The 23,181-nt window shown below is 34.3% G+C and overlaps 1 protein-coding gene across 1 annotated transcript in view; it reads right to left on the bottom strand.

Annotated features, from left to right (window-relative positions):
• Window positions 1-23,181, bottom strand: part of KCNH7 (potassium voltage-gated channel subfamily H member 7) — a 201,408-nt gene that overhangs the window by 24,424 nt on the left and 153,803 nt on the right. The window contains exons 9-12 of the mRNA XM_056496789.1: window positions 16,624-17,049; window positions 11,619-12,018; window positions 10,969-11,168; window positions 774-1,026 (exon numbers count right to left, since the gene is read on the bottom strand). Coding sequence (XP_056352764.1) covers window positions 774-1,026; window positions 10,969-11,168; window positions 11,619-12,018; window positions 16,624-17,049 — 1,279 coding nt within the window. The remainder of the gene's footprint in view (window positions 1-773; window positions 1,027-10,968; window positions 11,169-11,618; window positions 12,019-16,623; window positions 17,050-23,181) is intronic.

The following is a 23,181-nucleotide window of genomic DNA, read 5'->3' as shown; positions in this document are numbered from 1 at the left end:
ATATTACAGCTGGTATATGCTTCTATACAGCAAAATACTTACTCATCTACTCAATTATTCTTTGCATTCTTATTATCTAATATAAAATTGAAGAATCAAATCTGTCATTTTATGTCATTTAAGCTTTTTCCTATAGTTAAGTCTTACTGGTTTCACATAAGAGCTATCACCAGCTGCAGGTGAGCTCCCAGCTGGACAGAGCATTGTCTTGAGCCAACTTTGTTAGGAAAGAAAACAAGTGACTAAACATGCTATACAAACAAGAATGTGTTATTAAGAAATATAGGGGAAACATTGGTGTTATTACTTCTAGATCAAATGAATCTCTATTCTCTTATTTTCCTTTATGCCTAGTGGGCAGAAACAGATTCTGAAAATCTCTAGGAGACATTTTGAATGCCCAGAGTAGATTGATCCAGTTGCAAATAGAGGAGTCTACATGTCTCAAAAACTTAATCACTGATCAAAAACAGGGTGGCCTTGACTTTTGATCTTGCATAATCAGAACTGGAGTAATTGGATATCTGCTTGCCTTAACTTGCAGCTTACCTTACACCTAGGGATTAATGTGACTTTAGAAATCCAAAGACTTGGGCTCTTTGGTGCCCATGAAGACATGCTCCTTAGTGCAGTAATGTAGACTTCAATGATTTCTTTACTTGATTTTGAAAAATAGTTAGTAAATATTTAGAAATTTCCTGCCCCAGGAACAACAATAAATATTTCTTTTGAAAATCTGACTATTTTAATAGGTCTTGTAATAATGTACTTACCAAGAATGGCTACAACAATGTCACTCTTAAGGATTTCAATGGAGCCTCTTGACACAAAATAAAGAGCAGTGAGAACATCTCCACAGTGCACTAAAGTGTCTCCAGGAGGTGCATGTGTTGTCTTAAATTTCATAGCCAAAGCTCGAAGACAGCCTTTACTGGCCCCCCGGAAAGCTTTGCAATTCTGAAGCAAATTTTGGTTGAGATGCAGACAAATGTCAGCTTGTAAGCATTCTGGAAATCCCTTCAGGACCTGGAAGGACAAGCATAAAGTTTTCATGCGAATGCTATGAAAGTTCTTTGTATAATTTTTTGTTTTCTTCCTGGACAAAAAAAAAGAAGTGACCTGCAAAAATAGACATGGCTCTAGGAGCTGTAGGAGTATCAAAATTCAACAAATGCATAGTGTAATCTATACTGCAAAGCTTTTACAATGTGAGTAGTCATATAAATACTAATCTATATAGTAGTTACAAAATATGCTATTAAGATTTCTTTCACTGTAAGAAATGGTATCAGGGTACATGAATGACTATACTGAAGTAAAATAACAAATAAGACAGTGAAAGGGAAAGTCTTGATTGAATTTCACTTATTTGGACTCAAATTTCTATTTTCTTTTTATCAATTGTCAAAGTACTACATTTACTAGAAGTTTTTTCCTGAAAAAACTGGGATAATTGTAAAATGAGAGCTATCTGAAGGAGATCAGATATTTTTCAGAGAGAGAGCATTTTATTAGGATTTTCATGATATATATATATTCTACTTGCAAGTGTAGATTTTTTATTGGACAAAGCAGAATGACCTGTTGAAACAACAATACTAAGCAGATCTACATAGATGGATGATTTGTTCAGCAAACCACACAGCTACTTGCTGTGGTGTTTGCTCATTTTTCCTCAGAATAATAGGAGTTTGCCTGAAGTAGAATCATGGGATTCCTCTTGGGTACCATGGCAACATGTTAATTTTGTTGAGAAGGAAAGAAGGGAGTTATTTACAACATGGTCATTAGGTGTGAGCTTTTCTAAGTTCTCTAGGATAATACACTGCTGATTCTTTTAGAATCTGTAAATATTTCTGCTACTGACTTCATGGGAGTACTGTGAGTGACTCTCCATGCTTAAGCATTATGACAAACTACCTTTCTTTGTTGTATCCTATTATCTGCTGTCAGTGATGTGATTGGGTCATATGCTTTCCCTAGGGACAGCTACAACTGTTGCATATTACTACAGGCAAAATATGTACTGATGCTACAAGTCTTATGAATATGTGCACAGGATGTGTCTCTTTGTTATTAGATCAGTCTATTATTTCATCCTTGTTTATTCTCTGCACTGTTTTTCTATAAGTATGTAAATATTTATTCAAAGAAAATATATATCCAAAATACATTAGCTTGTTGCTATATTAATTTCTACTTCAGCACAAAAAAATCCTGTGCACTCACTCTCATTGCAGAAATACATTCATAACTCATATCCCTTGTGAAGATGAACACATTTCTGATATGAGGCTTCTGTCCGCACAAGCCAAGCTAAGTTTTAAAAATGAGACATTAGAACCTTTAACAAGATTGAAATGTTTCTATGATTGCTAATGGAAACCAATGTGAAACAATAAACAATGTTTTAACACACATATATAGAACAATTTTGGAGCCTTATGGCATTACCACACGAAATTTATACATTCTCAGAAAAAGCCAGAATTCAACAACAATAAGCAAAAGAAAATATGATAAATGAAAAGCTTCTGTGGTGTCATTCTGTTTTCAGTATCTATCACACCTCTAGAAATAGCTTAGTATCCCATTGAGCTTTTTAATATGATGTAATTATATTGAAATAAAAAGGTTGTAGGTTGTAGGAACTTATTTACTGGATGATACTAAAAAACTAAGAAACAAATATGTTCACCAAATGAAACAGGAGGGAAAAATTACATTTATGTTGAAATTGTTCTCTAGTCATGTGAGTATGAAAGACCTATTTTGAATTGATTTTTTTGCTATCTATCTATCCAAATACAATTTAGAAGAGCTCCTTTTTTATAGGATGTGAAAGAGGAAGTGTATTTTGAATTCAGAAGTACTTACAAGAAAAATGTGTTTGAATTGTCAGGAAATCATGAGCACTTAGAATACACATAGAATAAATTGTTATAATTTTTCATATCAGCTGTTTATCTGAATTTCAAGGGACTGTATTTTACCATTAAGCAAAACCCATGCAGATCATGTGTGTTGGTTTATATTTCTGAAGATACTTAGGATATTCCCTTATAGAAACAATTATTTTTATAATTAATTTATAATTATCATTTAACAGTCCTAAAATCATTGCATATCAGTTAATAGTTATTTAAATGCCAATAACATCTGAAAGAGACCAGCCACTTTTCAAGCATCTGTGACTAAAAAGTCCCTGCTCCATGGAGCTTACACTCTAAAGTAGTTTTACATCAGAGACAAACAACATCTAGTCTTTAATATCATAGTTTTAAAATGCCCAAAAGGAAGACTAAATAACATTGGCTTCCAATGGAGATTTCTCCATTAATACAAGCTTAGAAATTTAAGAAAGAAGCTGATTTGAAGATAAATTTGCAAAAACATTGACAAAACCTACATTACCAAAAAGAGCTTATCATATTGAATACATTGTGTGTAGTGAGGTGTCTAATCTAAGTCCAGCAGCTGACACAATACAGAATTTGAAGTTTCCAGGCTAAGTTTTTGTGCTATGCAGCACAGAAATTTTGCCAGCCCAAACTCTTGAATATTTGTTACATTCACTCTCATATTTTGATTTTCATTACTGAAATTGTATAGAAAATTTTATTATAATGTATCAACATCAACATCAAATTTGTATACACACTGCCTATACTAAATATTAGAAGACCATCCATGCAGTCTTCTAAATAAAAAATATAACAAAAATTTTAAAACTATAAAAATTATAAAGAATATTCTTTAATAGCATTATTATCAATGAAAAATCCAAAATTAATAAATAATTTAAATACAGATTTGAGTTTCAATTGTTCCATTATTTCCTAACATATTTCTATTGTTATATACAATATCTCCTCAGTTGTGATTCCATGGGGTCCTGGAGAGAAAAATCTTGGATTCTTATGGTTAGAATCATGTTTAGAATCAGAACTCTTGCATAATTCAAGAAATACACACAGATAATTTTAAAAAGACCTGCAACAAGACATGAAATCAGCTTTAGCCCTTTCTCTGTTAAAAAGAAAAAGCAAACGGAACTAAAGGAAAATCAGTTAAGATGCTGTGACCACAGGTTCCCGTTGTCTGTCACTGATAGTTATCAAGTCCAAGATCAGTTATCTCTTCCTGTTTGGAATAAAACTTACTCCATGTCAAATAACATTGATTTGTCTATGTGGCATGCTTACAGAAGAGGATAACATCATCCAGAGAGATGTAAAACATTTTACATAGCGTAAGTGATTTTTGTGAGGATAGTAGGGACATGATTCATACCGCCTTGAAGAATGTGATCGTTTTATGAGGAGAGGGAATCCAGCTTCATTAATTTCTTTTCTCAAGATGACAACTAGGTATCACACATTTATCATTTGTGAGAGCAGACTTGGACACATCTTTGTGCCTTAATCTCAGGCAACAAGCAACTGTTTGGGGCAAAGATAACCTTGGGGTTTTGGGATAAATTATAAAATTAATGACAATTTTTATATTTTTTTATCATTAGTTCTGGAACTGGTATTGACATATGTCTCACAGAAAATATTTAGAAAGTATCTAACCTGAAGTAAACCAGGATATCAGTTACAATAATTTTCATTAAATATGGAAATACCACATTCCATACCACAGAATAATTGAGGTTGAAAATGATCTTGTTGGAAAGTTCATCTGTTCCATTCTCCCTGCTCAAGGAGGTGTACCTAGTGTTGATAGCCAAGATGTCCAGATGGCTTTCAAATATCTCCGAGGACAGAGATGCCACAACCTCTCCAAGCAAGTTCTAGCAGTGCTCAGTTATCCTCACAGTAAGAATGTGTTTTCTGGTGCTTGGTCGCAGCCTCCAGTTTCAGTGTGTGCCTATTACCTCTGGTCCGGTCACTGGGCACCACTGAAAATAAACTTGTTCCACCTTCTTTACACCCTCCCTTCAGGTATTTGTTCACATTGATGAGATCCTCTGTGAGCCTTCACTTCTCCCATCTGGCTGAGAAGTCCCAGGTCTCTCAGCCTCTTCTCTCTCCAGTGTTTGAAGCCTTACAAAGATACTCCTTTAATTCTGCATATAATCCTTTGTCGCACATTTTCTCTGCTGAAATATAGGTGAGTTCATTAAATACCAAGCTGCAGTTGAAGACAGCACAAGAGGGCTCTTGTGTGTTGTGTGTTGTGCTGTGTTTGGGGTATGTTGAAAGTAGTGACTAGGGCTTTCTTGTCCTAGAACCAGTCAGACTTGTTTATGAGTGACAGGTTCCCTGCATATAGAGGGAAAGATAAAGGGAGACTCCCAAGTTCATCTGAGAATTTAAGACAGCATAAACTGAAAGAGAATTCTGGTCCTTCTCTGCTTTATCTGTTTATTCCTGCCTTGTCGTGATCTCTCCTTGTGAAATGGTTTGAGAACCTGATTCATTTAAAAAATTAACACAGCAAATTATTTGAGCAGTTGAAGGTACAAAGAGGCAGCAGTAAATTCACTTTGGGTTGTGACCACGCACACTTAATGCCTATTTGGTTCTCACCTACATAAGAGAGATCTCAGGCTATGTTGACATTGACATCACTAAATGCTGAATAAAATTCTCAAAATATTTGAATATAAAATTTGAACTTTATATTAAAAATTAATCCTTTGTCTTTGTTTAGAAAGAATGAGAGAAATCTATTAATATTAATTAATACATTTGGTGAAATAACCTATGTATTTAATTTTCACCTTTCTGCGAGCACCTTAATTTTAAGGCTAAGCTGAGACTTTAGCTGCACAGATTGTACTGCTTAGATTTTGAATTAGGATCTCTGTCCCCCAGTAGCTGTTTCCTCTGATTGAGAATAGTGTGGAATTCAGTTCTGTCACAAACGCTTAACTCTTGTAATTTAATAACATCATCTAGGCTAAACATTTCTGTAATTCACCAATTTTATTTCTAGAAAGAATTTAGAATTTACTATTCAATATTGCTTTGATAATTAATTACAGAAATTAATTATTTTTATAAGTAGAATATTGAAACTTTTCCAAGGGCTTTCAGCATTTAGGAAAGAAAGAATAAGGCCACAGGTGGCAATAATTCTGCTCAAGAAGCTCTTGGGCTCCACATAGAAGAAAGAATATTTCTGAAAAATCCTCTTCTTTCTATAGAATTTTTAAAATATTTTTTAATGTTCAGTATGTTTCCTTTCAACAGTTGTGAGAGAAGAGAAGCAGTGTATGATAATGAGCTAATTCACCTTTCAATGAGATTGAAGCCTCACAGCCTTATCAAAAATAAGATCTTTTGTTTTCAGTCATTGCCACGACACAGATGTGTGACATCTTTATGCTGAAATTAGTGAAGCTGCAGTGGACCATTCTTCTACAGTATTATTACACCTGAAAAATGTTATCTCAAACGTGATACATTGTTGAACAAGGATGATGGAAAATTATTTCAGTTGTTTCAACTGTTGCCTCCCTTACCAAGGAAAAGTTTTAAATCTGTAGAAGCTGAAGATTGACCACATCTGTATATTTCAAAAAATATGATAGTTCAAAAATGAATTGTTCTTGTTTTTGAGATTTTAGATCACTAAATACAATTCACTGAGAAACAGATAAAGGATCATTTAGAAATGGATGAACATTCTTGAAAATATTTTTTTTTTCTATGAGATCTTATTTTCTATAACGCAATTCAATGTAGGCAATCACATTTTTTAAGTTGCATTTTTTAGAAAATGAAAGAATGGGTTTATGGCTGATCATAATCCAGCTAATCCTCACTGGTTTATAAGTCATGATTTCTGTTCTGACATATAGGCAGACAACAGTACCAAGTTCCAACATTACGTATTCTCTCAGTTTAAGAATTTACTGCTAGGTTGTGTTCCAAGCACAGCTAATTTGCATTAGCTTTTTGATGGTACAAAGAATTTCTGCTTGCTGTTTTTGAAATTTTAATTTACTTTTCTAATCCTTTGCTTCAAATATATTAGTGGCACTGGTTCTGTTGATAAAACTGGTTTTGTTGTAAGAAGTGATCAAAGAGGGAGGAAAAGCAAAAATAAAAAATGTATTGAGGTCAACCAGGTATCAGTGGCCAATTCCTTACAAAAGAAGCCTGTTCAAGGCAATAGTGAACCTGCCCTTTATTTGCTACTATAGAATTGCTGGTTCAAGGTAGGTGTGTGCTCTACTGTATTTGCATGATCGCAGTGGCCAAGACAGATATCACAACAGTAAAATTAACCATTTGCTTGGATGCCTGCAGGAGAAATCATAAATTAATTTATAAAAATTCTGACTTGCTCTTCCCTTTCGTCCTATTGGGCAAAACCCAAACCAAAAAGATATCTGTCTCACATCCAAAATTTTAATTAACATTTACATTGCACTAAACACTTTTCAGCTTGTCCCACTTAGTTACTTCTTCAAACTGTTTTCGGACGTAAAATAACCAATAAAACTATTCAGATGCACAGAAGATCCACGGAAAGAAAAGGTGGGACAGGGTTGTAAAAAGTACATGCATAACTTAAAAAAATATCTCAAACACTATACAACTAATCATTTTAGGGTAAGCATCATAGGCATGCTATTATCAGTGCTGGACTGATAATATAGGAATGAAAGAGGAAAAAGAAGGCAAAAAGAATTTAAGAAAAACAGAACAGGATATTTGAAAACATTACAAGAATTGGAATCTTTAGGACTGGTGATATCTTTTATGAAACAATATGCAATGTAAACATTTTTTTTTGTAATTTTATTTTGCCAGTATATATCACAGGTGCATAATTTAAATTATGCTTATTCTATAGACTCAAGATTTTTTTATCCAGATTAAAATAAATCCCAAATCCTGTTTATCCAGTCCATGCATAATTATGTGGAACTGTTTTTAACCAAAACACATTATGTAATGGAATATAATCATAAATATGTAAAAATGGACCAGAAGGGAGCAAATGAACAAATAAATAAGGTCTCAGCATATTTCACTTGCAGGTCTTTTAAGCTAATTTTAAATTTAACTATTTGAAATAAGCATAAAGTATTATCTTCTGCTTTGCAGTCTAAGGTGTAGAACTTTGTTTAGAAAATTAAGTTTCATCTGAATGCACTGTTACTCCTGAGTTTAAAAGGGTTTCTGTTTACTCTCTTTTTTTTTTATGTTTTATTTTCCACTTTACTTGGATTCTTAAATATATTACTGAGGATAATTTACAGCACCACTTGAAATATATTCTCCATGTTATTTATATATATATATATATATATGAGTATGTGTGTGTATATGCTGCATGTACATATATATTTACATATAATGTAAATTATTATGCATTTAATATTTAAAAGGAGAAAAAGTAATATATTTTTTTTCAACTTTCTGTCATGAAATAAAGAAAAAATATATTGGATGAAATTCTGCCTTCAGAATTTGCAAAAAGCTCTAAGTAAACATGGTCAGGAGTCAAACACATTTGTCTGAGGACACTATTAGTCCTTTGTTCTGTAAATGCAAGTACTTCATGCAAAATTAAGTAAAAAAACACATGCAAGTCCAACTCAGATGCACATGGTTAATAGCCAAGAAAACTTAATTAGTGCGTGTGTTAACATGCATATATGGTTTAAACCAAGAGCATTCACACAAAGGAAAATGCAGGATGATCAGCAGCATGACATCTTTGTCAGTGACATTCCTACAGAGCAACTATCTAATGCAAACCAATATGCACATGACCTTTTTTGGACAGAGAAGCATGACTTGAGTTGTGGGGTAAAACAGTGATGAATAAACGTTGTTAGATTAGCATTTTTTAATGTCCATTTTTTAGTAACCATTTTGCCCCACATCTGATTCTTGTTGGATTGTTTCCCTTTGCTATCTACCCCTTCATCATGCAAAGAATTACAATTAAAATTAGAAAGCATTGAACAAGCTCTAAACCCAACAGATAACATGGATATTCTTCACACGTTATACTGGAATTAAATTTGATATAAATACCTCCTGCTCTTACCAGTGGGTGGTGTTATTCCATGTATTTAGGTGTGAAGCAGACAGGAAAGAGATAAATCTTTCATAAGTACAATGTAAATCACACAATTCTTATATTATCCTTGTACTAAGTGTAATACATTCAAACTCTTAAGGAAATAAAGTGATTGACATAAAACTGGAGGGGTGGAACTGTGAACAGAATAAGGAATAAAATACAACAAAACAAGATACTAAACTTGAGAGTTTTTCCACACTTTATTTAAAATAAATCCTCCATGGTGCCTCACAATCATATTGCAGTATATGGGCTATTTAATCCATTTAATTGATATTTCACATTAATGACAAATCCAAGACTAATTTCTGTACGCCAATTTCCAAATTATGCAACTTTTCATGTGACAACATCCAGTTATAGTTACTATTTCATGTAAACCAGGTGTTTTGAGTACATCCATTAGTGGTAATGAATTAGTTAAGGCATATATGATTTTGTAATATCTTCAGAAATAATTCAGTGAGGTACTTTAGGCTTAGGTTGAACACACCTGCAGCTTAAGGATCTGATCCTGCAAAGTGCTGAGTAGCCTCCAATTCCATTGCCATCAGAAGGAATTAGGGCTATTCAGTGCCACACAGGATGAGGCTACTGATGCTGCCTTCCACTGCAGTAATCCCCAGCAGAGGTTTATACAATTGTCCTTGTCCTGCCCTGGACATATTATCCCACTGGAGAGGACACATAGAAGTGGCAGGTGAAGCCAAATATATTAATTTTCTATTGTATTTTTAAGATCTGCTTTACTTAATGGTAAGTAAAGTCAAATTGTTAGTGATTCACGTTTATAAAAGATTTTAATCAAAACCATTGTTTCTATTTACTGCATAAAAATGTAGTACTCTCATAGTCATTCAGAAATGTATGTATAGATACCACACGAAAACTGCTTGAATGTATGTAAAAATTTTGGAAGTTGATTTCTAGTGAAATTGTTACAAAAATGTATGGGTTTTCTTGCTCTTGACAGTTTTCTGGAGAGCTCTGCAAGTTTTCTCATCTCTAGTTCTGAATAGCTCTGGGAAGCATCCCTACAGAGACACAGATTCACAGGTTCTTAGGATGCACAGTGCCCTCAGTGCCCACAAAATGATGTTGAGTTTTCAGAAAAAAATGTTTCTATCTCAAAAAAATAAGACAGAGATATAGATGCTTTCTTTTGCTCACTAGCAGATTGTTAGATTTTAGCCAGCCATGTATTTATAGAAGGAAAGATTACAGGGGCTTTTTTATCAAAACCAGAAAATATGATTGTTATTCCTTGTCGGTTCCTAGAAATGAGTTTCTGTGGATGGCTAAATGGTTAGTAGTACTGTGGTGGTTTTCAGTGCAGAATTATGTGGTTGTGAATGCATGCAAGTTACTTTTCAGACTACCATGGGACTCAAATATTTCTCTTTGCAAAGAGCAACTAAACCTGCCTGCTCCTCTCTTCAAACCATTCCCAGTATACCTGTTCTAGATTACGAAGAAGGATTTTGAGAAAGAATTGATCTCCACAGGTTTTATAGAACAGTAACTGTATGTATCAACACAGGTACTCTTGTTTGATACTGGAAATGGAAGGGCAAAGAACAAACAAAATTCTGGAACACCTATGTCTGAAACAAGAAACCTATGACTTTTTTTTCTCTGTTTAAGCTTACAGAATTCACCTGCAGTTCTCAAGCTTTCCTATACACAGTGAGAATTCAGATTTCTGATAAACCTGGCAATATCCTAGGCAGTGAAACGTTTGTGTGCCAAACATGTAGTGGCTTGATTCTCAACAACCGATATATATATATATATCCACCTTCTTAAGCTTGTACTTTTACAGCTTATAAATACTATAGACTTACATTCTCTTTCTAATTTCTCATGCATTTATCTATTCCTCAGCACCTCTGCCTGAAAAGCAGAACATACCATGTTCATGTCAATGCCATTGGTGTATGTCCATGCATGCTGGAAGTACTCCTCCAGTCGCTGCCGCAGAGGGTTCGGGATCTGATGAAAGCGTATGAACTCCTTCACGCGCAGCATCTGCATGTGATACCGTGCAGTTCCCGAGTAGAGTCTTTGGATTATTGCAGATACGTTTCCAAAAATGCTAGCGTACATTAATGCTGGATTAACGAGAAACAAAACTTACTTAAGTCATGCCATTGGCCTTTGCAGATGAGTAAGGCTAAGCAAAAGTTAAGAACAATAGGAAGAGTTAAATAGGTTCAGTTTTAAATAGAAAAATAAAATATAAATATGATTATCCAAATATGATGGCCTACAATTTCCTAAATCCACTCCGAACTCACTTTCTTACCTTTTATAGGATTTGTTTACAGACACTGATATACAACACAAATATTCTGACAGTTTGGATAACAGATTTTGAGTAGTCAAGCAACTTGATTCCTTCCTGACACTGTATGAGTCACACATATTTTTGCATACAACATTCCTTTCCCTAGGAATTTGCCCTTCCGGCTGCATGCTTATAATCTTCATTTAGAATGTTAAGCCATTTGCACAAACACAAAGAGAAAAAAAAGATTAAAGTCCTCGATAAAATTACTTACAGCCAATCAACATGACACAGATGGAAAAGATTTTCTCTGAGTTGGTGTTAGGAGACACATTTCCAAATCCTACACTTGTCAGACTGCTGAAGGTAAAATAAAGTGCTGTAACATATTTGTCCTTGATAGATGGTCCAGAGCTTGCATCACTCTTATTGTAATGCTTTCCTAGTTGTTCTCCTAAAGAATCCAACCAGCCAATCTTGTGAGCCAAGTAAGGTCTTTCTACATTTCCAATGGCATACCAAATGCAAGCAAGCCAGTGTGCAATGAGTGCAAATATGCACATGAGGAGCATCAGAACTGCAGCACCGTATTCGGAGTATCTGTCCAATTTCCGTGCTACCCTCACCAAACGCAGCAGTCTAGCTGTCTTCAGAAGGCCTATTAATGTAGTTGTCTGCAAAAATCAGGTAGAAATTAATTTTCTCTGTTAGCAAATGCATTCTCATGAATAGTAAGCATGAATAAATCACTAGAAATTCCACTATTTTGGCGAATCAACACAAAAAGTAGAGGAACCCACTCCAATGTAATTTTAGTTTAATTTTCTTTAAACTATCGATTTCATTATAAAACCAGGAAAATAAATAAAAAATGTACATTTAAAATCAAGATACATTGAAGTTGCCATTATGTACCAAATACCCTTTCATGTTGAAAGTTTCACTTGATCTGGACTCTTCAGTCAACCATAATGGTTTTAATGATCCAATAGATTAATGATTTTTTAACATGATAAAGTCTGTAAGTTATTGGTACTACTAATAATACCTAATAATACTACTAATAATATTACATAATGATATGACTGTCCACGCAGGTGTTTTTGAACAAAGCTCTGTGACTGTGTTTGATCCTAACTTAGAAACTCCTTGCAATACTCTGGCTCACATATTCTAGAAAAAAGAAGTAATAGGGCAGAAGTGTCCCAAAGAGCGTATCTACAAGACTCCTCCTGTTTGTATTGGCAGGTGAGCAAAGATGAAGCACAAAGCACAAAGATGAACAGAACATCGCTGAAAAGTTACTCCAAATGAAACTTTTTGCATTTGACAGGTGTAGTGGCAACGCCCAGTAAAAAAAGTAGTACACCATTAGAAAAATAAATGGAGCAGTTCTAAGCAGGAAAGTATTTCAAGATCTTTAGTGCTGCCTTCTGCTATTGTCCATTGCAGCCTCTTTGAGGCTCTGATCTTTTAAAAGGAATCTAGAGGCTATTAATGCAAGTTTTCAAATTTCAATTAGTAAATAATTTTCATACTTGCTAATTCCTTGTAAATGGAATGGACAGCATTGTAAAGAGGAATAACTGGATTTAAAAAACCCCTCTGCTGCCTTTTTTCCTTGCATTAAATCTGAACATATATTAAAGTATTCATTAAATGCCAAGAGTGCACACATTTCTAAGTTTTTTGTTTGGTTGGTTTTGTTTTGTTTTGTTTTTCATTTGGTTTGGTTTCTTTTTTCATTAACATGCATGTATATTACATGAAACTTAAAAGGAAAAGTTTTCCAAGCCTCACAAACCACTCAGGCAGTAGTATGCATCACATTAAATCTTTCTTGCAACAGGTACTAGACTAGCTTTTATGTTTTATTAAATCCTTGCATTTACCATGTTCCTGAGTAAAACCCCAAAGCTTTTGGAACAAACAAGAGTCTTTCTTGGCTGCATTTCTCAGTGGACAACTCAATAAATAGTTCATATTTTCTCAGTAAATGAGCAAGAGAATAATGTATGGGAACCCTTAGTTCAATTTAACACCCCAAATAATAACTTCAGAGTGAATTTCTCCTTACCACATAAAGGTTAGTGACCTCAATAGTCTGGAAGACCACACCCTTCAAAATGCTATGCCTAGGCAGAGATTCAGAAGCATGTGAATATTGTGTGATTCGGGTTTTTTTTTTTTGTTGTTTTTTTTTGTAAGGTAGATCAGGCTTCTATATTTATGATCCTTTAAGAAAAGCTATAATTGTTTTTAGTGGGATGTTTGAAACATTCTATTACAGATGTAGTCATATCTCTATATCATGCAAGAGACCGCAATTCTTAAATAGATCAGATGGTAGATTGTAAATCTACAATATGTCAACACTGTTCCATCACTTTCTTAAGATAAAACTTGCTAATATTATTCATCCTCAGTGTCAATCCTATACTTGGATACATCAGTTTGAGCTCTGGAGTATGTGGAAGGTATATAACACAAGAAAACTTAACCTCTCCAAGGGTAAAATGAACATGAATGAGACTAGATATGCTTAAAACATCAAGAAACCCATCCTGTTTTAATTTTCTTTAACACAGCAGAGAGGCTTTAACACTAAAATAGAGCTGTCCGTAGAGGTGAAAAGTATGGCCCACAGGTTTTGATGTGCCTTACATACTGTCTACTTCTCAGCCCAGATGTAGCCTTGATATAGCAACAGCACAGCTCCCATGCGTCACTTGGCCAGAGACAGAAGTTCTTGGCTTCAGAAATACATCTCATGTAGTGTAATTTTGTTGGTGTGCTGGAAAACTTTGATCAGCACAGCATTCAAGGAGGCAGGGGTCCTACTCTATCAGTTACCTCGCTGCATCTGGTGCAAGCAATTAATGTCTACAAATACCAATCTGATAGATGCTGCTCTCTTCTCTGGGTTACTTGCTTCTCTGTTTTCATCATACCTATCTGCTGGACTAAAGTTCAAGAGTAGTTGGATAATCACATCAAAATCTTTTCTCTTCTTTCGTCTCCATCTACTCGTTATCTTCCCAAGTATCAGGAAAACCTAATTTTTTTTTTTTTTAACCTAACTTTTACCACACATACAGAATAAAGAGAGAATTATTTACTACCAACCATCATAATTTTGAGTCTCATTGAGCAGAAAAAAATAATTTAAAATCACATTATTACTCTGTTTTAGAAACTGGAAAGTTAACAGTCTAACTCTCTTGCTTTTTAACGGTTGAAAAAGTACAGCTCAAATAGAAGCATTTGGATAGTCCCGTATGTGGTATTTGGATTATTATCTCCTGCCCTTTGAAGACTCCATTTGATATCAAGGTGTTTTAAAGCTGCATGAGCACACATGGAGCTCTCTTTAGAGCTTATGTTGTTTAACAAAAAGACTATTCAATACAATTTTTCATTGGGGATCTTCTTTGAAGAATCTCTAGATAACAAAAAAGAGCTATTTCACAAAGAAGATAACCCTTATGACTGAAAAAATTCTATTAAATGAAAAATACTCCATTCTGTTGGTTTTACATTTGCCTCTTCTTGCTAAACTGTGAGAAAAGGATCATTGGTGAAATATTATTGTTAGCAATGTAGGAAGAAAAACTGCAGTAAGTAGCAGCTTAGAAAAGTGATTGACATATTCAATACCATGAATGAGAGAGGGAAGCTATGATGGCACAGTGAATGGAACATAGTCTATATAGCATCATTGCTGCTTAGATAAACAAACCAGCTTTTTCAGATAGAGAAACTGGTCAATTACTAGATTTTGAGGGAATTAAGAATCAATTTACTTATATCTGCAATAGTGAAAAAGTCATTACATGGTCCAATAATTTCTGTTTAAACGTTCACATTTTTATATTTGTCTACTCATTTGCAAGAATGCACTTGTTTTTTACTCTAATCTGTAATGTTATCTTATGTTAAAGTCATCCCTTTAGCGTGACTTTAGCACCTGGAACTTTACTCTTAAGAACATCTGTAGCAGGGGAGGTGTGGAAGAATGATGTTCAGGGGCACTCCTTCAATGAACTTTGAAACTGATCCCTTGTTGTTATCCTTTATGTTCCACACTTCTAATTGCTGAAAATAATTTTTCAGTGACAAGTGAAAATGACAGGTGATAAATGATCAGAAAGGGATGAAGACCATGCCTGAAGAGGAATGTTGTAGTCTGAGTTAGAAGTAATGCCATTATGAAAATGTTTGTCTTTCACATGTCTGTGTGCTTTCAAAACCACAGAAAAAGTTATCTGCAGAGAGATGGACGGCTGCCACAGATAATAAATGCAAAAGGTGATCAAATTTTCTCTTAAATCTCTGGGATTTTTAGTCATCTTCTGAATAAAAAAATTCTCTTCTGGTAAGAGAACTATTAATATGTTCCCTCTGTCCTTTATACTACTCTCTCTCTTCTTATTGCTTTCCTTAATAACATTTATTTTTAGTGCATTGTTTTATCTTATATTTTTCTAGAATATTCATTTACCTTTCGCTTGGTTTGCTGCTTTAAAAAAAAAATTCCTGCATTCTATGCATCGCAGAAAAGTCGAACCCAACTCTCTAATTTAAAGAAAATTCTCCCTTCTTAAATTAAATAAAATAATTTGGAAGGACTGGGTCAGGAATCCAGAATATAGCATATATTTTTCTACCTTTGGGCCAATTTTGGATGGACATATTGAACAGTATTTTTTACTCAATTGTGTAGATAGATCATATCTGTCAAGGTAATATTTTTCCTTCTTTTGATAGTCCATATTCTTGATAAAATTGACAACTTGATAAAATTGATAACTAGTATAGTTTATGCTAAAACTAATCTATTTTCTGCTAAGTAAATGTCTGATCTAAACATTTTAACAGAGAAAAATTATTTTAATGATGCAATGCAAATATCATGGGCATGCATCATGGGCAATTTTTAAAAAGTAAGTGACAAATCAAAGCAGCAGTTCTTATATAAAACCATCTGACTAGGTCATTCATACACAATATATTTATTATTTCTAAAGACAGTATCACATATGGTATAACTGAAAAACACTAGCTGAATCATTCAATGTTTTCTCTTGTCAATGAAAGCTAATACTGTACGTTATTCTACAAAGGAAGATTTAATCTTAGTTTAACTTTAAAAGATGCGATGGAAATGCTAAGCAGCCTATTAAATGACAAGCAAAGAGTATTTTAGGATACACAGAATACAATCGTGAAGTAATAGATTAAGATTTAAGATTTAAGATTTCTTATTCATTTAGGCTTACCTCTTCAGAGCCAGAGCCAAAAATCAGCAGGTCAAAAGGTATTGCAGCAACCATGTCAATTAGGAACCAGCCTTTGAAGTAGTGAATTGCTATTTTTGCTGGATCACTTACCACTTCTTCATTCTGGTTTACATATGTTGTTCTGAAGTTTATTAGAATGTCAATGATAAACATAATATCCACAATTAAATCTACAACATTCAGTGGGCTGCAGGAATATCCACACTCTCTCCTCTTCCGATCCTCAGTGTCATTCAGAAGGAAGGCAGCAGAGTAGGGGGTGAATATGGCGGTGTATATGACCAGCAGCAAAATGAGCCAGTCCCAGACGGCTTTGAAAGGACTATAGTGCAATATAGTAAACTTGTTGATGCGAGGTGTCTGGAGTTTATATTCTGGTAGAACATCAGCCCCTAAGGATAGAACCTAGAATAAGAAATATACCACATCAATAATCAGACAGTGTATCTACTCCAACTTACAGTAAACATAGTAAATACAGGACAAAAGTCCTCCATTGTAGTTCCGAGGATTAAGCTTCAATTACTTAGTGTTTTCAAAAACTAAATTTCTGTGAAATTCATGGTATCTGCCAGGCCCAATGAATTCATTGACAATTTTGCACAGTAGGTTGATTCTTGTCCCCTGTAGCAAACATTAAGAGGCATATCTTATATCCATAAAATCTGCATTATTAAGCATGTCATCAAATTAATTTATCTACCACATGATAACCTTGCCAGCCTACTCATGGCTAGTGAATGACTTTTCTTGCAGTGTTTTTCTCCCAAAGAAAATCTTTTATTATTGACTTACATTCCCTACAAAAGAGTTTGCTCTCATTAGAAAGAGTAAGCAACCAAAAATAGAAAAAGAAAAAAAAGTTAGAGAAAGATCTGTTAGTGTCCTTGACAGATATCTATACTTTGAGTTTTGTGGTGTGAAAAACCTTCATGCACAGACAAATTTCACTAAGGATATAGTTCTAGTTCAGTTAAAGGTGTGACAAAGGATACAGAGGAATATTGCTTTTTGCTCCACTTCTACTTTTGTCAATGCCTAAAGCTTATTTTTCTTTTAAAAGCATAGATTTGTTATCTGCTGGTGTTATCTAAGCTGGATTCCAATTTTATTTGGAAGTATTATGTTTGTAAGCACTGCTTAATTTGCTGGCTCTGGAAGCTGAAATGTTTGCTTTGTTGCAAAGAGCAAGAATTGTATGAGCACCAGATAAAAAAAATATTTCCTTTGGCTGCTCTTTCAGTCTGACTAAACTCTGACATGAAGGAACAAAATCTTTAGGGATAAAAGTTAAATTATACTGTGTCTCTATTCAGTCTTTGGGATTGTCAACAATGATGCTAATTATTGCCTTCTGTGCTGCATATGATCCCCAAATTCCCATGGGACTCAGAATACCTTTTTACACAGACTGGTGAACAAATATCAGGTGATGACAACTTTCAGTTAATACTCATTTGCACAATATTCATGTTCATGAAATCTTATACCCTTTTTCCATCAGTTACTTCTTTCCATCATAAATTATTCCTTATTCTCCTGCTATTTAAAAACAATTCTATTTTTAAAAAAAGGTTATTTCAAAAGCTATGAAAATTAATAATTCTATTCAAATGAAATGATGTTTGGAAGGGGATATACGTGTTCAGTGAAATTTCTGCTTTTATTTGCTTTCTTATTACATTTAGTATTTTGGGACTTGAGAAATCAGCTTGTTCAAGACTAAGGGAATCCGTGCTTCTTAAACATAATCTTATAAAATTCTAAAGGTCAGCACACTCTTTTCTGTTTAAATTTTCAACAGAAAGTGTTGTATAAGTCTTATATCCTATCCTTAGTAATCAAAGTGGCACTAATTTTATTCAGTCAAATTCTACTTTGAAAATGTTGTGAGAACACAAGGGTTAATAACCACTCATCCTTGAACTTGAAGGAAGATGTGATTAAGTCATCCAAAAGAATATGTGCTATCTTGAAGCAGCCACTAAGCACTGTGCTGAGGTGGTGGTAGAGGTTGTTCATCAATTTTTTGTGTTGTGACCAAGACTTCCACTTAACTAATGGTGCTGGCTATTTTTTTATGCATTAAACACATTAGCTGACAGCAAGCTGAAACATTGCTTAGTCTCTTAAGCAGTCTTAATATTTTTAGCCCCCCACCTGATGAGCTGACAAGAATGTTTTCTTAGTATTTGAGAACAGTGAGTATATGTGCCAAGTGAACCGGTATTTAGAAAATTTATATCACTGCACTCCTGCTGGATTTTCAGACAATGAAGAAAATGGATTAGGTAACAAGGACAATAAACCTTACTTCACATGTTTCTTTCTGCTGCTTGAAAATTCCAGACACACTGTACTTCATTTCAGAGCAACACATAATGTAAATTGGACTAATTCCCCTGAAATCTGACTCCTAATTTTAATTCTATTTATTCCTAAATTGGTTTAAACTGAGTTAGGCAAAACTGGAGTTTAAAACCCCAAACAACTGGGCAAAATGAGGGAACAGCAGTATAAAAGTGACCATAGCAGAAATGCATCCGACTTTTTTTGGTGATAGTTTCTTAGACACACAACATAAGAGAGGCAGAAATGATGGTTGTGAGTTTCATATTCATAATGTTATATACATTTCTACATTGCTTACTCCCATGCAATGAGAAGTGAAAACAAACACTCATATAACTATGTTGTTTGTTGTATCTTGAGAAAGATGTGACTTCATTTTTCAAATAAAAAAAACACAGTTGCACACACACAAAAAAGACAAAGCACATTATTTAGTTTTATGTTGGCAGTTTCAATAAAGACTGGTTGAATATGAGATGAATTTTTCCTTTTTCCTGTTATGTAACATCCTTTCAAAGCTTGGGTACTGATGTTGGCCAATTTTGGCCATCATGGCTAGATGGAGTACTTCAGTCTACTTAGAAATTCACTCAGAAGACGTTTAATATTTTCACTTACTTAAAATAGATGTCATCAAATTCACTGTTAGTACAAAGAAAATATATTACCTTATCTCTTCTGGGCAGTAAAACTCATACTTTGGATTGTAAAAGAAGCAGGTTAGGGAATGAAACATTTTTAAGAGTAAGAATTACTATTAGGACAAGACTGAAGTATTGCAGTGTTAAGACATCTTTAAATCTTGGGACAAGACATGACGAAAAAGCCAAGCTTCCTTGCATCTTAAAAAGGTTATAATGCTAAGCAGAAAAAAATCATACCATCTGCAATTGGTTTCTCTTAAGACAAATTAGGAGTATTGAAACTTGATTAAATACCACCTCATTCTAACTTTCCTACAGAAAGCAGGAATATATTTATAACTGGCATGTTTTATAAGCAGTATTAGGTGATAGAATTTAATCTATTTAAAATGTGAACATTTCAAAGTTAAATAAACTTTACTATATTTTGCCTTTGAGTAAAGAACTCTGATGTAAAATTTAAATTTTCTGTGTTCCTGTTTATCTCATTCCCTGTTGAAGCAGCACTGCTGCAATTAAGAAGAGTTCGTTCAAACCCATTTTTGATTCTGTGAATTTTGCTCCAGGTGTTTCACAAAGACAGCGCTGGTGAACACCTTCTACACTTTTTATGTTCATGCACTCACTTCCTAAGATCACAAGTTCAAGGTGGCATTTATTATGGAAGGGCTGCAGTCAGATAGCCTGAAAAATATGGAGTGAGATCAAAGTCATAAATTAGCACCGTTTTAGATTTTTTTTCTGAAATGTTTGGTAGCTTTCAGTTCCTCAAAGATAATAGTAGTTCACTGAAATTGAAAGAAAATATATTTAAGGATGATGAAAATTTATTATTGGTTGCTGTTCTGTTAAGCAAGAGGAGAAATGAAGTGTATGTACCAGAAATGTACCAGAGGGACTATCAGGTGACTGACAGTTACTTAAAAAAAAAAAGATTCAGGAAGCCTCATCATTTTACACTGGGTTATACTGTTCATGTGTAATCTTTTTAGGGGCAGTTCTATCATCTTTTCCTGCAAGAAAACCTCACTGGTACCAGGTATAACTTTTGCCCTGTATTGTGTTTAAAAGATCTTGTTTTGTATAGTGTTTTTCGATGAAGTTTCAAAAAGCCAGATCAGGTTGATGTGCTTTGCACATATATTTTGTTGGGGAATTGGATTGTGTAGGGTACTCTTGCTGTATGCTCTGCAGCATCACATGCAGAAACAGTATTTGGCCCTTCTCCTTCCCTGTACAGGTTCATGTATAAAATAGAATATGTTGGCAAAATGTTATACAAGATGTTGGATAACCTGGGAATTTTACTCTGGTGTCTGTTACTGAGTTTCTCAATGATCTTAGGCAAGCTGTCATTTGATCTCTCTAATTTCTGTCAAGTAAAGAGAATAATATTTACAATTGAAAGTATCCTAAAGAAAACTGAGCAGAAAATTTTCATAAAAGCTGCTTTGCAACAGCAATGGGGTCCCATAATTCTTATTTCTCTAAATTTAGTTGATTCTTTTTATTTATAGAAATTAATTCACACAAATACTTGTCCTTTTCTCCTGCACCTAAAGAAGTGTAACTAGCAGGTCAAAAGAAGTGATTTTTCCCCTCTACTCCCCTGTCATGAGGCTTCACCTGGAGTGCTGCATCCAGCTGCGGGGCCCTCTGCACGAGATGGGCAGGGTCCTGCTGGAGCAAGTCCAGAGGAGGCCACAAAGATGAGGAGGGGACTTATGAAGACAGACTCAGTTAGGGTTGCTCAGCCTGGAGAAGGCTGTAAGCAGAACTTATAGCACATTCCCTAGTCTAAAGAGAGCCTACAAGGAGATCAGAGAGACCTTTTTGCAAGAGGACAAGGAGGAATGGTTTTAGAGTAACAGAAGATAGGTTTAGTTTAGATGTCAGGAAATATTCTTTACTGTCAGGGTGGTGAGTCACAGGAACAGACTGTTCAGAGAAACTCTGGATATCTCATCCCTGTGAGTATTCAAGGCCAGGCTGGATGGGGCCCGAGCAACCTGGAGTAGTGGAAGGTAGCCCTGTCCATGACAGGGAGATTGGAATGAGATAATCTTTAAAGTCTTTTCCAACCCACACCATTCTATCATTCTATGATTCTACTATTCAAACTGTAGTTTCAAGAGAATCTGAGAGACCCATACTGCTATCACATGTATATTCATAAATTTTGTTTTGAGGCATTTTCATTTTAAATTTATTAAAGAATGCAAATGCACACAGTAAAAACCAAAGACCTAGAAACAAAGAAGCATAATTGCATATGAATAAATCATAGCAGAAATAATAAATGATTAATAACACCATGAATTTTTAAATAAATATTTCTGTTAAACCATTGCATGGATTAACAGTATGGCTTCCTGGTTATTCTACCACTTCATGAGAGCAAGTGTAGCACAGGGTTGTTACATGCTGCACCAGGGCTCTTCAAGTGACTATGGAGCTATGAAAAGTACATGAACATGGAAAAGAACCAGGAACCATGCCTGATGCTTCCAAGAATCACTGAACTCATCCCATGAACATATTGCAATTGCATGGACCAAATGCATATGCAAGTTTTTCAGAAAATATTGGACCTTTTTCACTTCTGCTAAGAAGTCACATTTTTGCCCTGTATATTTCCAAAAAAACAGCAGATAGGTGACTAATGTACACTCACAGAAAGGATATGTATCATACTCACAATCTAGGTAACACATTTCATCTCAGACAGAAGTACTGCACATTCAGAAACTTTGAACAAAGAGAAATGTTTACAGGTGACAAAATATCAAAAGAGGTGTAAGGTCTTGAGGGAAACTCAACCATTTTAAGGTAGATAGACACAGATATCTGTGTTAAAAGTAGATATGGAAGTTTGATGGCTGCAAACCTTAATAAATTAGATGGCACTTTGCTATGTCTCATGGCCAAGTGTGCCTCATATGAAGTGTGTGTGTATTTAAATGATGTAGTTATATTCATTACTAAATACTGTTTTGTCACTGCTACTTCTGCAACAGATGAATTAAAGTAAATCTTGCACTAACAAGGTTAGCTACTGCATAGCACCTCTCCTGTTAAGAGAATTTCATAAACATTTAATAAAGTTCAAACTATAAATATAGTCTCAAATTACTTTGGGAACTTTAAAATAAACATTTATCTCATCCATAAAACATCTTGCATAAAACTATGGAAGATGGTACCTGTTCAAATACAATGTTGAAATATTTATCTCTAGGAAGTACTCTATGACGTGAAAATATATAATTTTGCAGTGTTGCTGCACTGACTCCAGCAGTAGTCTGATGCTAGGCACACAGTCTTGAAAACTGAATGGATGGTCACTCCTGCATTCTTAAGCCAGGAAGGATGTAGCAAATCTAGAAACATATCAGCTCCTCATATGCTGAGAGAATTGAATATCTACTATGAATAGTGATTTAAGAAACTCATTGGATAAAGCATATTCAACACCAAAATAAAAAAATACAAGACAATGTAAAGAAGAAACTGAACCAGGATAATTGTATTGTAAACATTA

The sequence above is a fragment of the Oenanthe melanoleuca genome, chromosome 7 (genome assembly GCF_029582105.1).
Source record: "Oenanthe melanoleuca isolate GR-GAL-2019-014 chromosome 7, OMel1.0, whole genome shotgun sequence".
Classification (NCBI taxonomy): Eukaryota; Metazoa; Chordata; class Aves; order Passeriformes; family Muscicapidae; genus Oenanthe; species Oenanthe melanoleuca.
This window is presented reverse-complemented; position numbering and strand designations above follow the sequence as displayed.